The 19,888-nt window shown below is 28.7% G+C and overlaps 1 protein-coding gene across 1 annotated transcript; it reads left to right on the top strand.

The window, feature by feature from the left end:
- The first annotated feature begins 13,150 nt into the window (after positions 1 to 13,150).
- LOC106340893 (GDSL esterase/lipase At2g40250) lies at positions 13,151 to 19,006 on the top strand. The gene is made up of 3 exons (XM_013779727.1): positions 13,151 to 13,799; positions 18,396 to 18,669; positions 18,760 to 19,006. The coding sequence occupies exons 1-3, from the start codon at positions 13,185 to 13,187 to the stop codon at positions 18,945 to 18,947; spliced, it is 1,077 nt and encodes a 358-aa protein (XP_013635181.1). The 5' UTR covers positions 13,151 to 13,184; the 3' UTR covers positions 18,948 to 19,006.
- The last annotated feature ends 882 nt before the right edge of the window (positions 19,007 to 19,888 follow it).

Raw genomic sequence — 19,888 nt, 5'->3', positions numbered from 1 at the left:
GAGTGTGACATAAACTGTCTTCTTTTCATTAACCTCAAATACACACCAATATAATAATACGAATCTAATTGACGTGTGGTGTGTGCATGTATGTTTTTTTTTGTTGTTACACGTTGAGTTTTGAAATTTGCGTTTGAAACCATTCCAAATGATTTAACGACAAAACTACATAAATGGTTATCCTAAAATTTTAAGGTAACAAAACTGGGGTTGGAAAAAGCAGAGTAGTTGCAGCAGCAGCTAAAAAGGTCAAAGCATATGCAAACCAACCGAACCGGTCACCGGTGAATTAAATCCAGCTTTTACAGTTGCAGTAAATCTCCCTGTTCCATGGCAATTAAAAGGTGAGCCTCCTCCTCCCCCTCGCTAAGTCCTTTTGCAATAACCCATCGTAACTGAACGAAGCCAGTTGTGACAAATTCTGCAAAATAATATTAACAATGTCATAATATCACAATAATTTCCAAGAAAATAAATCTTTCCTTTCCTAACTACCCAACAACTTCAACTAATGTAAATAGAGATTCATACTTGCTTTCAGCTGCATTAGTGTGGAAGGAGAGATTTAACCTTAAAAGAAAAGTTAAAGATCAAGAGATAGTAAGGTGGAGAATCAAAGTTGGTCAGATTGGTGCATTCAACCAACTGAAAGACAGACGAAACAAAGATGTTCTTTAGATTCGATGATTGCAAGTGAAAGTACTCTAGATGCTTACCTTCGGTATAGATAGTTTCTCATTTAACTTCTTTTAAACCAGACCAAGATGTGTTATCATCCGCTGATTACAAATTCTACGATGACTCTTGCTATCTTCTCCACAAAACACTCTTTCATGATCTGGTATCTGCTGTATAGAAAAGTGTATTGTTATTTCATGAACCTAACTACCCAAAAAATCAACAAAAATGACATGAACTTATAGCATTATTACCTCTAACGTACTGGCTCTGAGATTGGTTAGTGACGTCTCTTCCTCGAGTTTTTATTGTTTTCTTTATTACCTTGGCGAGCCTTTTCTTTTCAATACTACCATCCTTTTGAAGTTCAAGACAAGTAGCTTTTATGTCAAAGAAAAACATACATTTTAACTAATGATCAGTCATGGATGAGTCTTTGGATACAGGAAGTCAAAATACTTTTGAAAATAAAAAGGATCGAATATTTTGGGTGTCGATAAAACTTTACCGGCTTGGATAATCATATGAGCATCGCCCATCTCATCCTCAAGTGGTCCTTGTTGAAAAAAATAACATAAACCGTGAGGAGATAAATGGCTCCGACCAAACTCATCGATCCATTATTAATCTCATATGAATCACCTTAATTACACTGTCAGCAACAATAACATCAACCAAACCACTTCAGATTAAAGTATCCATTCCACACGACTAAGGGCTTGTTCGCACCAATTAGGCTGTGATAGAAGTAGATTGTCTGTGTTTATACAGATTACCCTAGCAAGTGAAGAGTCAATAGTATGCTCAGCACGTACAAACACACATGTTCCAGTACGCAAAGATACATTTTTTTCATAAAAGTCAGACCTTTTGAATCCAATATTGTTCAGTAAAGAACACAGTCATAGAATTAAAGAAATATACAATAACCCCTTGTTTATATGCTTTAGCCCGTGTTGTTTTCTTCAAGACCCTATTTCTCCACACCACGTCTCTATTAATAAGAAAAACAATCAGAGGCACTCAAATCTGAGACCAGTAATATCTCAACATTAACAAAGGACACATTTTTTTTTTGAAAAAGTAGTATAATAAGAGATATCTACCCTGGGAAGGCCACCAACTACTATTGGTACATCGAAGCAAAAGATCCGGTAAAGTATAACGTGACGTATCTAGGAGAAACCTGGAGCTAAAAGGAATGAATCAATCTCTTAGGCTCTTCCTTGCCAAATCACCTGAGACAAAGTGAACAAGGAAATTTTATTTTTGTCCAAAACTTGGTATAGATCATTAAGCAAAGACCTCGATATATTGGTCAGAAGGAAACTGATGTTGGTAAGGCTATTAGTCTAGGGAAAGAAGTCAAAATTTCTTTCTTTCATCATTCATTTAAACCAAATGATCCAGATGAGAAAATTTACCAGTAAATCTCAAGCGAAAATTAAAGGAAAAAATCCACGAAGCGTACAGACTTGACATCTCCCAGAGGAGACTGGACGGCATAAAGAGAAAGTCTAAAAACATTATATCGATGAATTGAAGAGGAATTGAAGCTCGAGAAGTGGCCGTAGTTGATTGAATGTCATAATTGCAGACATTTCTCAGAATCATCAATGAAGAGGAGAAGTTGGACCGTGAGCGTCCGCGTCCGCAACAAAAGAGAAAAGCTATTATCTGGGCCTGTAGGAAAAGCAGTATCAGAGCCCAATTAATTTCTTAGGTATAATACCTATACCTGGCCCATTCAACATAACCTACAGAAACATAAACACGAAATGATTAAAAACTGAGATGATAGGTGGCGTAAAATGCCCCTGGCGCAAGAAGAAGAGACCAAAGTCTACTTTATTTATAAAGATAATACTAAAATTCAAGAGAGTAGCCGCGTTCTTAACTTTTGAAACATTTTTTTTTTTTTTGCCAAAATGTGAATTACCATTTAATAGGAACGGGTTTGTAACTTATTACAAAAAGATTTAGATCCAAGTAGGATTTACCTTGGGAAAAAAGTAAAGCAAGGTAAAGCCTATAATGTTAAGCTAGTTATTAAGAGAACTGGTTACAGCTCAGTCATAACGAAGCCACTCCTGCATCAGAGACCTATATTGCCTTCGATTTCTCTTTGACAGGATGGCATCCCTGATAAAGCGATCCAATTGCTTGAAGATCGTTGGAGGAGAAGTGGAAATGTTGTCATGAAGCCTTTTATTTCTTTCGAACCAGATGCAGTAGATTGTTGCAAGGGCCACAAGGCGTTTCAGATACCTTGTGGTAGTTGCATCTTTGATATCCAGCCAAACTGAGAAGGCTGTCCAAGTATAGAATCCTGCTACCGTGACACCTAGTCTTGAGAGAGTAAGGCGCCACAGTTCCTGGCTCCAAGGGCAGGTTAGAAAAAGATGATCCCTGCATTCAGCAAAATCATCACAAAGACAGCAAGAGGTTGGAGTATTAAGACCCCAACCAGCAAGCCTAGCTCTTGTAGGAAGTCTATCAAGGTGAACAAGCCACATCAAGAAAGAATGTCTAGGCACATTAACGAAAGTGTTTTTCTTCAATCAGCTAAGGTGCTCAAAAAGATCGTATCAATTTTCAGGTATCTATTAAAATTCTTATTTGGGTTATATCATCCTTAGTTACCTATTTTTCTCTAACACTTTTTCAAGCAAAAAAAAAGTATCAATTAGGTACAACCGTACAAGTCTCTTGGTCATTTCTTCTTTTCATTGCTCACTCACATCTGTAAATAACCTAATCCCTATAAAAAAAGCGCATTCCCATCATATTCATGAGAAATACAAATTATACAATGCCTTTAGAAACAACCTAAACGTGTGTTAAATAGGCCTTTTAAATGCCCCATTTATCGACATATCACCCGATCTTGTAGCGCTCACGAGGAACATATATGAGCAAAGTGCAAACACACAATTCTATCAAATATGACAATATGCCATACACATCTATAGAAATTCTTTAGACAATCTTACAACAAAAAACTACCTAAAATTACTCGACACTAGTACGCTACTTGATTCGACTTCAATTTATATTTATATATTGATGAGATGCATACATCACACAGATCCAAGAATTAGAACTCTAGGTTTAACCTAAGTTTTTTTTCTGTAAGCATACATACTAAACTGAGTCATTTGTCTGTATGTGAGTAGCCCTGTGGTCTTGCGCCGAGACCACTACATCTTCCACACAATTCATGCTTGACCGCTAACCCTAAATTTTATATTCATGCCTCTTTAATACTTAAATTTTACTCCAAAATATTTAATTTTCATATCTGGGATATCTTCAAATCTTCTTTACTTGAACTATACGATATTCTTCATATATTATTCGTTTATTCAGTCTCCACCAGTTAGAATATGACACATCAAACTATCTCATATACTTACACTTTCAGACGTCCTTTCTAGCTATTTCATGTTGTACAATTTCTTAGGTGTGTTTACTGCACAACACAGTGCTAAGACCATGATTAACCCGGGGTTCTTAAAGTGGGGTTCTTAGCGGAAGTTAAGAAATTGTTTCTTAACTTCCGCTAAGAATCCATCCTAAGAATCCGGGTTAATCATGCTCTAACAACATTCAGAAAGTAATGCTGAAATAAAAAAAAACCTCTCTCTAAATTTTTCTCTCTCTAAATCCTCTCAAAACAGAAAAGCAAATCTCAGATTTACTTTGTTTCGGTGGCCGGTGGGCTCTCTACCGCCGCCGGTCACCACCCCCCGTTTCTATTTCGCTCGCCACCTCCTCCCCTCACCTAACCCTCTTAACCAGTCCGATATACTTGTTTCTCTGGATCTCTACCGGCTCTCTTCGGGTTCGCCGGCAGATCTAAACAGGTGTTGTTGGTGTCTTCATCACCTCTGGAGCAGCAGTGAGGAGCTGGTTTCGTTTGTTAGCTGAAGGGTCCCCTAAGGTTTGTTTCTACAGTGGTGCGGTTCAGATCTAGATCTGGGTCAGATCTGCGATTGCTGGGCGGTGAAGACGGTGACGGGGAGCGTCGCTGCCTCCTATCTCACTCTAGTTTGAGCCTTGCTGCCGTTTCCCTGTGTTTGGATTTCCTTCGGGTTGTTGTCAGAGCTTCTCTTCTTCGTCAGAAGTAAAGCGGTGTTTGAAGGGTGCCGCCGAGGACCTCTGTCCCTGGTCTAGCAGTCAGCTTACCTCGGCGAGCTTCAAGGTGTGTCTTTATGTCTTCGTTTTGTAATTCGTTGTACATAGGGTCTTGAGGACTAGCCCGTTCTGGTGCGTCGTTGTTTCGAAGTCTTCAGTCACCAATTTGTCGCTGCCTTGTTCTGTGGAGTCTCGTGATTCATGTTCTTCAAGCCTCCGGAAGGAAGCTGGGGTTGATGTACTCTGCCTCTTGGACTCTTGCTTTAACATATCTTCTCGTGATGGAGCCGGAGTAGAAAGTATAAACCTCCGCCTGTATTGCAAGAGACTGTTTGTGTTTCAATGAATGTCTTTGCTCTTGTCCTTTTGGATCTACAATTTCGACCGTGTCTAAGCTTTGCCTAACGGGTGGCCGATAGCTGATCTCTTTACCTTTTATTTTAACCTTAAATTGTTCACCATGAATTAGTTTAAGCCTAACCTTGTGTTTAAGAATCTTTTTTTATCTTTTTTGGGGGGTTCTTAGATAGCTCATTGCTAAGTCTTAGCAGCTTTAGATTCAAGTTTTTCTTGTATCTCAATGCCATTTCTATGAAATAAATTCACATTTTGTCAAAAAAAAAAAGTAATGCTGAAATAAAATATTTCAAATAAAAATTAAAATAAAATTTGAAATTAAAGGAAACTAGGAAAAACACATCTTTATTGTCTTCTTACAATTCTATTCCACATGACAACAACAAAGACAATAAAATAAAAATATAGGCTTATTTGCCGTTAGTTTAATGCATCTCCCGACGTATATAGCTTTGGGTTCGCAAGCTGGGATACGCATCTGGGATACGCGACGACGATGCGGACTTTTCGTGAGATTTGAACTGATACGATCGTATAATAATCATCTGACGCGTGACGTCATAAAAGATTGACTCGATCAACGAGGAAACCTATTGTGACCACTGACCACGCGTATCGCGTACCTCGCCATGTTATTCCCGCTTATGTTGGAGTATATATATTTTATCGAGTTTTACATTCCAAAAACAGGCAGGGAATCTAGTTTCCAATTCGCCACAAGTATGAATCAGATAAAATTTTAAAATACTTAGTTACATGGTTAATGGGCGCACATTAAAGGCTAGCTATCATCGTCATGTACAATTGTACATGCCAGCTTTTTGCACGCTGTTTATGAGCCATATTCAGTCCTTTCCTATTCTTTATAGACATAATAATGAGAAAATCTCTTCTGATATGCTTCCTTTAATACTATACATTATACAAACTTAAACTAATAGTGCTAGTAGAAAGTAAACGCAATCATTTGTTTATATATATGTGAATGTGACCATCCCTATCCCGCTTTCGGCACATGCGAGTATGATATGTGCATTAGTGCATAGGATATGCTTCTAAATTTATTAATTACGCATGGATAGTAAGATATCAAACTAAGTATCACATCGGAGAATTAGACAAAGATTGTCTAATATATAAAAAGATGTTTAACTCTAATTATTACGAGGCTTTTTGGGAAGGAAACCAAAAGTAAACCCATGCGGGTTTGCCTAAGTCCCAAAGTGGACAATATCGTACTAATCAAACAATATAGAGTTGGACATGAATTTAACAAAATCCCAACAATTGGTATCAGAGCGGTTGACGAAAAATCTGCAAGAAGACCGAAATACCATTCGAGAGATAAATGGTATCGAGTTAGGAATGAGAGGTGTGTGGCAGAGATCAAGTCAGAAGATTCTGGAGGTCAATTGTGTGACACGAGATAAAAGTGATCCTTAGTTTGAGGGGGAGAATGTGAGATATTAAACTAAGTCTCACATTGAAAAATTAGACAAGAAGTGTCTAATATATAAAGAGATGTTGAACTCTAATTATTACGAAGCCTTTTGGGAAGAAAACCAAAAGTAAATCCATGCGGGCTTGCCTAAGGCTCAAAGTGGACAATATCGTACTAAACAAACAATAGAGTTGGACATGAATTTAACAAAATCCCAACATAGGAATAGGATATGCAACTGATGTAAAGTTTACTACTCCACCCGTTTCAAAATGTTACATATTTTAGTTTTTTCACACATTTTAATAAAACACATTAAATTTGCATAATTTTTGTGATTATCTTTTTCCTATAATTTTAAGCCAATAAAAATCCAATAAGTACAATTAAGTTTTTTAAAGTTTGCAACAAGTTAATAAAACATGCATTGAAAATGCAAAAAAAAAAATAGATTTGTTTTGAAACAATTTTTTTCTCTAGAATATGTAACTTTATGAAACGGATAGAGTATTTACTAGGTGATTTTTTTGTGCTCATGCACGGATATATATATTTATAAAGTAAATACACTATAATAATTTATTACTATTTTGTTTTTAATTTTTAATTATTCTGTTATTTATATTGTAATCAACATGCATGGCTAATTTTAAATAACTTTATGTTATTTTAATTAGTCAATTAGACATATAATTTTAGATATATAAAATCTCGACTATTTGGTTATTATTTGGATATATTAGATAACATTTACTTTTCTAATTTAACTTAAATATTTTTGTTAAACAGATTATTATTTTTAATTAATTTTGTTATTTTCATGTAATTTGATTCTTATATTAGATTTGTAAATATATTTTAGTAAGATTATGTATAATTTAATATATATTGCTTTGAGAATCAAATAGCAAAAGTACACGCAAAAGTACACTAAATTGTTGATCGATTCAAAGTCACATAAATAAATATAAATTATATATATAAGTTATACAAAATACTTAATTGTAATAGTTAGCTAATATATTTATAATATCATTTCAGAATTTCATATTTATTTAGTAATATGTTGAGTAGTTCTATATTTATATGTATAAAATATTATTATAAATAAAATATCTTATTTTTATTGAATGTTTTGTTTTTGTATATAAGTTTTGGATTGGTCTAGTTACTAATTTTGTGAGTATATTGTGTTACATATATTTCGTCAAATTTAAGTATAACTATTTCTAATCTAATTCAACCAAATTGTATTTTTTTGTATTCATTGCATTAGTTTGGTTTTCATATTAGATTTGCAAATATATTTTTGATTTCATAGTAATTTGGTATATGTTAATTTGTAATAATAATATTATAAAATAAATTGATGATATGTACAAAATTTTATAAGAACATAACCGATAAATTTTAGGGAAATTGCAACAAATACCACATTCATAGTACTACTTTTCATGTTTACACTAACCACTTTTAACCTCACTTTTAATGAAGGGTAAAATACACTTATACCCCTAGGGTTAACTAATATAGACTTAGAGTTTAGAGTTGAGGGGTGTGGTAGGGTTTTTGGAATGTGAAATTTGGGATTCTAAGAAATATATAAATAAATACTTAAAAATATAATTTAAAAAAAAAATAGTTTCAAGCATAATTTTCTATTTTCAGAAAGAAATTTTGAAACAAAAATTAAAAAAAAATTGAATTTGAAAAAGTAGAATTCGAAAAAATAAAAAAAAAGTTATTGGTAAAGATAAAAAGGGGTACCATGAAAGTGGTAAACATAAAATTTTCCCTAAATTTTAAAAGGGAAGATTAATTCCTTACTTTAATATCAAGATTATTGTTTCTAAGCTTTCCGTTTATGACATCACATTATATATATAAAAAAATTCGTTTTTAGCTTTATAAATATTTTTGTTTACCATATATGTTATTTAAAAAATAGAAAAGGGACTTAAATAAGTAAAAAATAAAGATAAAATTAAATGAAATTTTATTCTTTAAAAGGGAATATTATTTCTTTACTTTAAAATAAATATTCTTTTGTGAACTTACCTTATTATGAATTATTACACTATATATAAAAAATATTTTCGTTTTAAAATTTATAAATTTTATTTATTACATAGGTCATTTGAAAAAAAAAGAAAAAGGAAACCTAAATAAAAAAAGAAAAAGAAAATATAATATTATAAAATAAATATTTAATAATGATAATTAGATAAATTTAATTCATTCAGGGTATTACCGTAATCTACCACCGTGAGAGTTAATGTGAACCCGACACGTAGGAAACTGACTTTTCAAATAATATTATAAAGATTTTCTTGATGCATCACTCATATATATGGTATTTTGTAAATGGATAGTCATATTTGACTGGAAAAGATAACCTTCTGTTGAAAATTGGAAACTATAAGTAAACCATTGTGATAAAAGTAACTGAAGTGAAAAAAATAAAATGTTAGTGGTCATATTTCCTCTTAATTTTAAGTCTAAAGGAAGAATGTTACAGATTTTTATGCTCTACTGTTCCAATTCGTTGTTTCCTTTCACTCTGACTCTTGTAAATACCCTCTTTCTTGATAATTGAAATTTGTAAAAGGTTACTAGATATCTCATTTAATTAGAATAAATTATATACTGATAGAGAAAAAGTAGTGCATTATTCAACTATTAAATATACGTATTGTATCTTATATATTAAGACAGAAGTCACAATCTTGATTCATGTGTGATTTTTTTAAAAATAGACCTAATAAAAAATCATATTATCTAACAATGATTAATCTTTACTACCTTAAACCAATGAAAAGAAATTTTAAACTATATAGTTTATTTTAAAAATTAAACAAAACCTAAATGTTTAATTATTTACTCGATAATATAAATCTATAAAGCGAAAAATTTATTTTTTAAAAATTTCTAAATTTGTGAAATGTTACAATATCTTTGAATATGACAATAAAACAATATTTTATTAATCTTTATATATATAGTTATAATTTAATAATAAAATAATAATCCTAATATATTTATATATAAGAAGATACAGATACATGTGAAAGTTTGAAACAATCTATTCAATGAAAAAATATACAGTAAACTTATTATGTTTTAAAAATTGATAGACACATATATATTATAATATATACCAATTTAGAATTGAAAACAAAATATTTATATAAAAATAAATGAAAACAAAAACCCGCGCGGTTGCGCGGATCGAGATCTAGTTATAATTATATGTAACTAGATTTTGATCAACGCTTTCAAAGTGCAAAATTATTTTTTGTTGATATTAATATGTCTGTTTGTTCATGGGTTATCTTTTGTTGATAAATTTATTATTTGTTCGCTTCTTGGTTCGATTCAAGTTTTTGTTTTGTTTTGGTTCATTTTCATTTATGGTTTTTTTTTAGTTCAAGAGATATAAAAACGGTTCAGTTATTTATTAGATTGAGTTTAGTTTAGGTTTGGTTATTTTGGTTTTTGCTTTGGTTCAAATAACAATATTATAAATCAATACAATTTTGAGTTCAATTCGCTTTTGGTTCATTCTATTTTCGGATAATTTTGAATAATTTGGGTTAAAATGACATTTTTGGGTAAAATATTGGATAATTAGAATAAATTTAAATATTTCAGATAAAAACATTCTAGTGATTTGGTTATATCACGAAATTTTAATAATTTTAAATATTTTGGTAATTTTAATACTTGATAATTTTAAGTGTATATAATTAATATTTTTAAGTATATATACTGTATTTTGGATATTTGGATTTCCTATTTGGTTTCGATTTGATTTTCTTTTTCTGTTCCAGAGATATATGAGCCCATCTGATATTTGTGAGCATTGATTCGGTTTGGTTTCATTTTTCTTGTTATATTTCAGTTTGTTTTTATGTTCTCGATTTATATGCCAAAGCCTAAATCTGTTTGTGCAATCTGTTTTATATTTTATAAATAACTGAGTTAAATTTTTTAATGATTGATTTTATAAATAAAATATTAAGACTATTACCATATTAAAACCGTTGCAAGTATCCAATTTATGATTATAGAAAATTCTAAGTATTTTGATGTTTATAACTATGAATATTTTTAAAATTATCATTGATAAAATACAAATCAGTACCATCAATATATTATAATGTAAAATATATTTTTATATACCAGAAACATTTAGTAAATAGTTAGAATCTGGAGGGATATTCTCAAAGTTCTCACATATTTGTTAATTTCTATAAACTCTGTTAAGACAATATTTGTGTTTTAATATTAAAGATCACAATCTAGATTTTCTCTGATTTATTTCCAAAATATTAGATTTGCTCCAATTTATTTCGAAAATATCTTAAAAATATAAGTGAATGGTTTAAATTTGGCACAAAATCTGCCATTTGTAATAATTTCAAAATATAAATTTGCTCCCATTTATTTTCCAACTAAACAGAATATGTTTAAATTAAAAGTTTGAATTTATTTTGTTTGCTAGTTTAGATCTTTCTATATGAAAAGATTTGAAAATCTATAATATTACTTGAAAAGTGAATTTGATGATTTTTCATGCTCTTCATAATTTTAGGCTTAGCCATATTTTATGATTAATTGTTAATTTTAATAAATAATTTTAGTGATTTAGCTGATAACTTATCATTATCTTCAGAATTACTAAAAAATCTAACGAAAAATATCATAGTTAAATTTATATTATACTTATTTTATTAATATTAAAATATTATATATATATGTCTATATAATATTTGGTTAGTACTATTAAACCGACTCTATTTTAATATATATATATATATATATATATATATATATATATCACATAATATCAATTAAATCATATATTGTTTTAAGATAAATTTCTTAGGATAATCAAAATCACTCATTGTGATAATTTCTGAAAATATTTTGGCAAAGAATTCAAAATACCTATAATATTATTTGCGAAGAGATTTTTTCACTCTCACGTTAAAAGTTAGAGCGTTTAAAGTTTTTATTTTACTTAATAAATAATTAGATTAGATTTGTTATATATAATTACTCATAAATTAAATAAAAATTCATGAATTTGATAATCATCATTATCTAAAAAAATCTATATTATGTTATCCAAAAAAGAATTTACAGCATAATATTTTGAATATTATTAAAATAAATATAAATCCATGTATATATTTTATGTATATATGAATGTTTTCAAATTTATTTTACGTAATAAAAAAATATTTTAATAAGTAACTTAATCGTGTATAATTTTCTTAATATTTAATTAATTATAAAATATATCAAAAGCAAAAAAATAATTTATCCTAATGGTTTCTAATTGATAATATATTTATTTACAAATTTTTGTAAAATTATTAAGCCCGCAAATGTGGGCAAACATCTAGTTTAGATTTATTAAATTACAATTTAATTTTATATTTCTATTGATATGTGTTCGTCGTGTTTTTCATATAGTTAAGTTCATGGAGATCGGAGAACATAACATGTAAAGATAGTTTTTTTTTAACGCTGGATAATTATGTTATTACAACTATAAGAAATATTACAGATGATTCTACAGCCGACAATTCTATCTGCCGTATGAGGATTCACGCCTGACTGCATCACCTGAGCTGCCCTATGGGATCCATGCTTGACGGTACTCCTTGTGCCATGCTACAGATCTCTTGTAAGCTTTTTCTCTTTTAATTCGTATAATTCCACTTTCTCCGGGAATTGAAACATGTAAAGATGAGAAGGAATTGAAACATGTAAAGATAGTTTACATTCACATTTTGTGGATTCAAATACTGTGATATAAATCTTGTTTTATTAAGTTTGATACCTTACGTTATGGATTTGTTTCATTTTAAAATATTGAGTAAAACTGTTTTAAATGAATTACGATAATATATATTTAAGTGAAATTGTTTTACTGTTTAATTAAAATTTAAAAACAGTGGCGATACTATAAATACTAACAAAAACCAAGGGGGGCATAAAAAAAGGTCTCTTGTAAATAGTATAGATGTGGAATTACCGTGGCCTAGTGGTCAAGGTTTAAAAGTTTCTACATCCAAGTCTGGAGTTTGAATCTCAGGCGACGCAATTTCTACACCAAGAGGTCTGAATTTCAATTCCCGGAGAATGCAAATTTTTATGGCGCAAAAAATACCGTTAGGAATAGATTTCACAGGGCAGCTCATAGTGTGCAGTCAGACGTGAATCCTTATAAGGCAGGTAAAATTATCGGCTATAATATCGTTCATGTAATGTTTCTAATAATTTGTAATAGCATAATAACTGGACAAAAAAAAAATAGTATACGAGAATTACAGCTCTATATATACTGAAGTTACAAAATCATACAACTAATGAGGAAAATGAAATATATAATAAAATGATTGTAATGATAGTGAGATATATAGTCTTTCCTTACATCAACTTCACACCTTTTTTGGACCCATGTGGTAAATCTATATATATATATTTCCAATTCTAACATATACCCATTCGATTGTGTTTCTCATTTTCCATCTTACATCTCACAGTACTAACCAAAACCATGAACCCTAGTCATGACAAACCAATACTACTTACATTATTCACTCTTCTCCAACTTTCAAACCCTATTAATGCATCACCATCCCCACTCATAACGGCTCTTTACGCCTTTGGCGACTCCACAGTTGATTCCGGTAACAACAACTATATCCCTACTCTTTTCCGGAGCAACCATTCACCCTATGGTAGATCCTTTCCGGCCAAACTCTCCACCGGAAGATTCTCAGACGGAAAACTCGCCACCGACTTCTTAGCCTCCTCTCTAGGACTCAAATCCACTATACCAGCTTACCTCGATCCTTCGGTGAAACCACTTGACCTTTTGACTGGCGTTAGTTTTGCCTCGGCCGGAGGTGGTTTAGATGATCGCACGGCCATGCTATCGTTGACTTTGACCATGGACAAGCAATGGAGTTACTTTGAGGAGGCGGTACGTAAGATGAAGAGTGTAGTTGGAGAGTTGGAGACTAATAGGGTGATTAAGAATGCTTGGTTTGTGATTAGTGCGGGGACTAATGATATGATCTATAACGTTTATGATCATGTTCTTGGGAGTTTTATCTCGGTTTCGGATTACCAAGACTATCTACTCAGAAACGTCGAAGCTTTTGTCCAGGTTTCTTTAGCTACATCCAACTTTTAAGTTATTTATTCTGTTTATTTATTTTAAAATTATAGGCAACCTCAAAGGAAAATAACCACATAAACTATTATCTCTATAGAATTGTCTATATGTTAATAAGAAACGAAATGTCCTAGTCGTATGGATCCCACCCATTAAATTACTTGAGTAAGACATATACGGCTCTACGCATTCTGCTAATCTAACAATCAGATAAAATTCTTTTTTGTTACTATTTTAGACAATTTTATAACGCTTTCATCGTATCTATACTATTAAAATAGAATTCATAACTTCTTTCATGTGTGATTTTTTTATTTGGATCATCCCTAGAAAATTTATTAAATTTTACATTACTTAATTATAATATCTTTATTTTTATTTGAAATACTAATAAATATATGAAGAAATGTCTAACAAAATCTTTTAAATATCTTTAGAATCTTTTTAAAATATATTTTCGAAATTAGTTTTTTAAAAATTTAATTATCACAAAGTATAATTATAAACTAAATTTTATTTTAGTTTTGATTGTAAACAAAAACTAATAATTATATAAAATATGTTTAATAATATTTTAATGATAATAATATTTTCAAATTTATTTAATTTTCAAAATTAAATTTCATAAATATTTTAAAAGTTGTTTTTAAAAAGAAATATCCACTTCTATTTCGAATTTAAAAATAAAAATATCTTATCTATTTAGCACAAAATTATGACTTATTTCATATGTGATTTTTTTTTTAAGTTTAGAACACCTAAAAGTCATACCTTTAAATGCATTTACCATGTAATACAATTAATTTACACTTCCCTTCATAGACGAAATATTTGATCTTTATTCATATCGTATATATAAGATTTTAGTCCATTGTTATTAACGTTTGTGTATTCACCTGAATTAAAAACCAATTCGGTTTATTATTTAAACATCTATACCAAATTGGTTTAATTAATCATCATATATCAAATTCTCTATTATGTAGGTTCAACTTAATTTAGTTTCCACATATATTTCAAATTTAAAAATAAATTTTTTTATGTAAATCAGTATTGTCACATAATAATATTTTCAAAATAAATTTTGTTACAAAAATACAAAATTTATAAATTTTATAGCAGTAATATTATACGCCACACACATATTATTATAAAATTAGATAAGTATATGATATCAAATTATATTAATTTATTGATATATTTTATTGCATAACCTAAAATATTTTAGTACTAAAGAAAACCAGCACGGTCGCGCGGGTCAAATATGTAGTTACTAGGTATTTTTTCCGTGCTCATGCACGAGTATAAATATTTATACAATAAATATACTATAATAATTGATTGATATTTACTTTAATTTTAAATTAATTTATAATTTATATGTATAATTTATATTAATAATATTATATTACTTTAATTAGACATGATTTTTGATATGTTATATCTAGTCGGTTTTATTGTTTTTACAGTCGATTTAGTTATCATTTGTGCATATTGGATTGCATCTATTTATCTGAATTCAACTATAATATTTTTTATTTTAAATATATTAAAGTTTTGATTAATTTTCTTATTTGCAATTAGGTTGGTTGTTGTTTTATTTATGTAAATGTATTTTAGTAAGATTATGTATAACTTAAAATATATTATGCTTAGATTGAAATAAAAAACAAACGAAAGTATTTGATTCTAAATTACATAAATTAATATAACGATAACACTCTGAAGTCTCATGCATATATATAAATTTTACAAAATACCTAATTTGGAACAGTTGGTTAATATTTTATTTTAGTTTATTTATATATTTTGAGTCATCCTATATTTATATTTATAAAATAAATAAATAAATTATTATTATAAAATTATATATTCTTATTGTAGTTGAATATATGATTTTAGATATTAGTTGGATTAGTCGATATTTATAAAATAAATAAATAAATTATGGTATAAAATTATATATTCTTATTGTAGTTAAATCTATGATTTTAGATATAACTTGAATCGAGTCACTCATGTTGTGTGTATATTAAGTTACATATATTCTTTCAAATTCAGACTGACATGTATTTATTTTGTATTATAATTAAGTCAAATCAAATTAGTTTTATTGATCTCTTGAATGTGCATGTATTTTCATATTATTTATCAAATTATATGTTGATATTTAAAAATATTAGAAAATAAAACGATGATCAACAGGAAGTTACATAAGTAACTGATAAATTTTTGAAAGATCATGAACACATATAAATATTTATAATAATTAAAATATTTGATAAATTCTAAATATTGTTTTGCCGTAGATTTATTGAATGACAACATGAAATTTATTTTAAATAAACTTAAAATGAGAATAGAAGTTTGCTTGTGTATTTTGATTACGGTTATATTAAGTTCCACCAACATAAAAACATAAAATAAAAGATCAATCTAAATATTAAGAAAACAAATAATTTTTTCTGTATTGTTTAAAATTATTTTTAAAAGAAAAAAACTATTTATTTTTCTAGTATCAAGATTATCTATGTAAACTTGTTGTTTGAAATCACATTATATACAAAAATATTTTTTTCAGCTAAGAAAAAAAAATAGATACAAAGAATTTAATTTTTTTGAACAAAAAAGTATTTTATTACTTCAAAAGTATATTTATGTTATTTTAAAATAGTTTTTAAATGTAATATTACTATTTTGTGAACTTTCTTTTTTAATGAAATCATATTATATATAATATATTTTTGTTTTTAAATTTATAAATGTTTCTTTTTTATATGTTATTTGGAAGTTTTTTTAAAAGGAAACTATATAAAAAATCAATAATAGTATTTAATTGTAAATTTTTTAATTCATTAAGGATACCTCAGGAATTAACCGTCGTAAGAATTAACGTAAGCGCGACACATAGAAAAATAGCTTTTCAAATAATATTACAGAGATATTCGTATTAAATTTTTTTAATATTTTATTTATCCTATATGTTATTTGAAAATTATAAAAGGAAACTTAAATAAAAAATGAAAGATTAAATCAAATTTTATTCATTAAAGATATCTTAATTTATGTTATTTAAATTATTTTTTAATAATTTGAGAAATAGATTGATTTAAATAAAAATGCTTAAACTTTTAAAATATATATTATGTTGTTTAAGATTATCTTTTAAAAGGGAAGAATATTTCTGTACTTTAAAATTAAGATTATTTTGTGAACTTTACTTATTGTGAATTACACTATATATAAAATATATTTTCGTTTTTTAAATTTGTAATTTTTCTTTATTATATTGGTTATTTTATAAAGTAAAGAAAAAGTAAACCTAAATAAAAAAAGGAAAAAAATAGAATAAATATTTAATAATGATAATTAGATATATTTGATTCATTAAGGGTATCATCGTAATCAACTACCGTGAGAGTTAACGTGAACGCGACACGTAGAAATCTGACTTCTCAAATAATATTATAGAGATTATTCTTTTAGACGATGCATTGGTGCCTAAAGTGTCGTTAATAGGTAAAATTTTATTATCGAACCTTTGGCGTTATTGGTTTATATATTTTGATTGATTTAGAAATTCATACAGTATTTATAAATTCAAGGAGGTGGTATTGGTTTATATATTTTGATTGATTTAGAAATTCATACAGTATTTATAAATTCAAGGAGGTGGTATTGGTTTATATATTTTGATTGATTTAGAAATCCATATAGTATTTATAAATCCAAGTAAAATATGCAAATCCGGAGGTTTTCCCTCAGATTTGAATCTTTGTATTTTTAACTAAAAAATCCAAACAAATCCATTTAAATCCATTATAAAATCAAATATATTAGTAAATCCGTACGATTGAATAACACTTGATTTGATATAGAATTTATGAATCATTAAACCAATAACACATGATTTTAATACAAATTTTAAAATCATAGAACCAATAATACTAGATTTAGTTCAGATTGTCAAATACATTAAAATACAACAACCAATAATCCCTACCAAGTAAAATATACAAATTTTCAAATTTTCTCAGATTAGTATTTACCAAATCCGAAGGTTTTTCCTCGGATTTGAGCCTTTGTATTTTTAACAAAGAAATCCATGCAAATCCATTCAAATACATTATAAAATCAAATATATTAGTAAATTCGTATGATTGAATAACAGTTGATTTGAATTAGTTATTATAAATCATTAAACGAATAACACATGATTTCAATATATATTTTAAAATCATAAAACTAACGACACCAGATTTAGTTTAGATTCTCAGATACATCAAAATACACAAACCAACGATGTCATGGCAAAATACACAAACCAACGATGTCATGGACTTCTCTACGGGTTAAATAAAAAACTCAAAATGGGCATTAGCCCATAGTTTTATGTACGTTTTTTTTTCTTTTTTTGGTCAAAGTTTTATGTACGTTGTTTTGATCATTTAGGCCCATATATTATTTCTGCAATTTATACTCTCATACTCATAGCGAAGAGACTGACCTAGATACATAGATCTCATCTCCATATAACAGCTAAAAAATGTAAATCTCTAACGTATCTTTCCTCCAAATGGTCAACAGAGACTACACGACGCAGGAGCACGAAGGATTACAGTAGCGGGACTACCACCAATAGGATGCCTTCCGGTGCAAGTAACACTTGGTACTGTCACTCTCCCTCGGATCTTCCATAAACGGATCTGTACGGAAAACCAGAACACTGATTCTCAGCTATACAATCAAAAGCTACTGAAGCTAAACTTCCTTCTCAGTCAGAGGCTTCGAGGCTCCAAAATTCTTTACCTCGACATCTACACTCCAATAATGGACATGATCAAACATCCTCATAAATACGGTAAGTAATTTGAATTTTATACACAAGAAAATTTGTTAACTGTGGCGTAAATTTTTTTGACTTGAAACATTGGAATATGAATAAATGCAGGATTGGAAGAAACGTTAAAAGGATGTTGCGGGACGGGGTTCCTTGAAGCAGGACCTCTATGCAAGTCGTTGTCTGGAACTTGTGATGATGTTTCCAAGTATTTGTTCTTCGATTCTGTGCATCCTACCCAAAAGGCTTACTCTGTCATTGCTACTTACGCCTTACAAAAGTTGTTGCCTCTCCTCTAATTTTTATCCTGTTCTCTGCAATTTTTTTAAAAGAATGTTATCACGTCCACAACACTTTTCGCAAGCTAACTGACAAATATAAACTTTTAATTTTGTTACTACGGTTTATTTCCCTCTCCAAACTAACTGACAATTAATTTAGAGTGAAGAAATTTCGAGTCTCGAGTTATGTTAACTACGTTATTAGAGAGGGCATTCATTGATAATATGGGAATAAATTCTGATTAAAAGATATTTTAATGAATATGTGGGGGTCATATTCGATATGGCATTTAGGTAATGGAAAATGAAGAAAAATCCCTTATATATTAATTGAGAACATTTGAAAAGATATAACTTCAATTTTGTATTAATTAAAAGAGGTCCCAATGCATAGGTGACACTCAATTAGGTAGTCAATTACATTCAATTGAAAAATAAGTAGGTCCACATTCGATTTTTATATGTTGTTAGATACATAAGTTGGTCAAACTATATGATATAATGATATGATATGCTATTTGCTTTCCATAAATAAAACATACGGAATTACCATAAATGACTAATATATATATATGACAATTAATGATTTTAATAATAAAGATTTGATAACAATTTATATCTCCTCCATCATTTTTTGTTTAATTTTATATTATTAAAATAAATTAAACAATCAAATTAGCTATAAAAGTAAAATTTAGATTTTTTCGTATATGTTATATTTTGAATTTTTAAAAACGACAATAAATGACTAAAACTATTAAAATTATTATGTTAAAAATTAATGATCAATGGTTTAACAATTTTATTATAAGAAGATACACATGATATTAAAACCATATGAGTAAAAAATATCATTTAATAATAAAATAAATATATATATATACGAAATATACGAAAGATTCCTATTGATTTTGTAAAAAAAAGGGGGGGTTATTACTTTCCCCATCAATAAAAAAATA

The sequence above is a fragment of the Brassica oleracea genome, chromosome C4 (genome assembly GCF_000695525.1).
Source record: "Brassica oleracea var. oleracea cultivar TO1000 chromosome C4, BOL, whole genome shotgun sequence".
In the NCBI taxonomy this organism is placed as follows: Eukaryota; Viridiplantae; Streptophyta; class Magnoliopsida; order Brassicales; family Brassicaceae; genus Brassica; species Brassica oleracea.
This window is presented reverse-complemented; position numbering and strand designations above follow the sequence as displayed.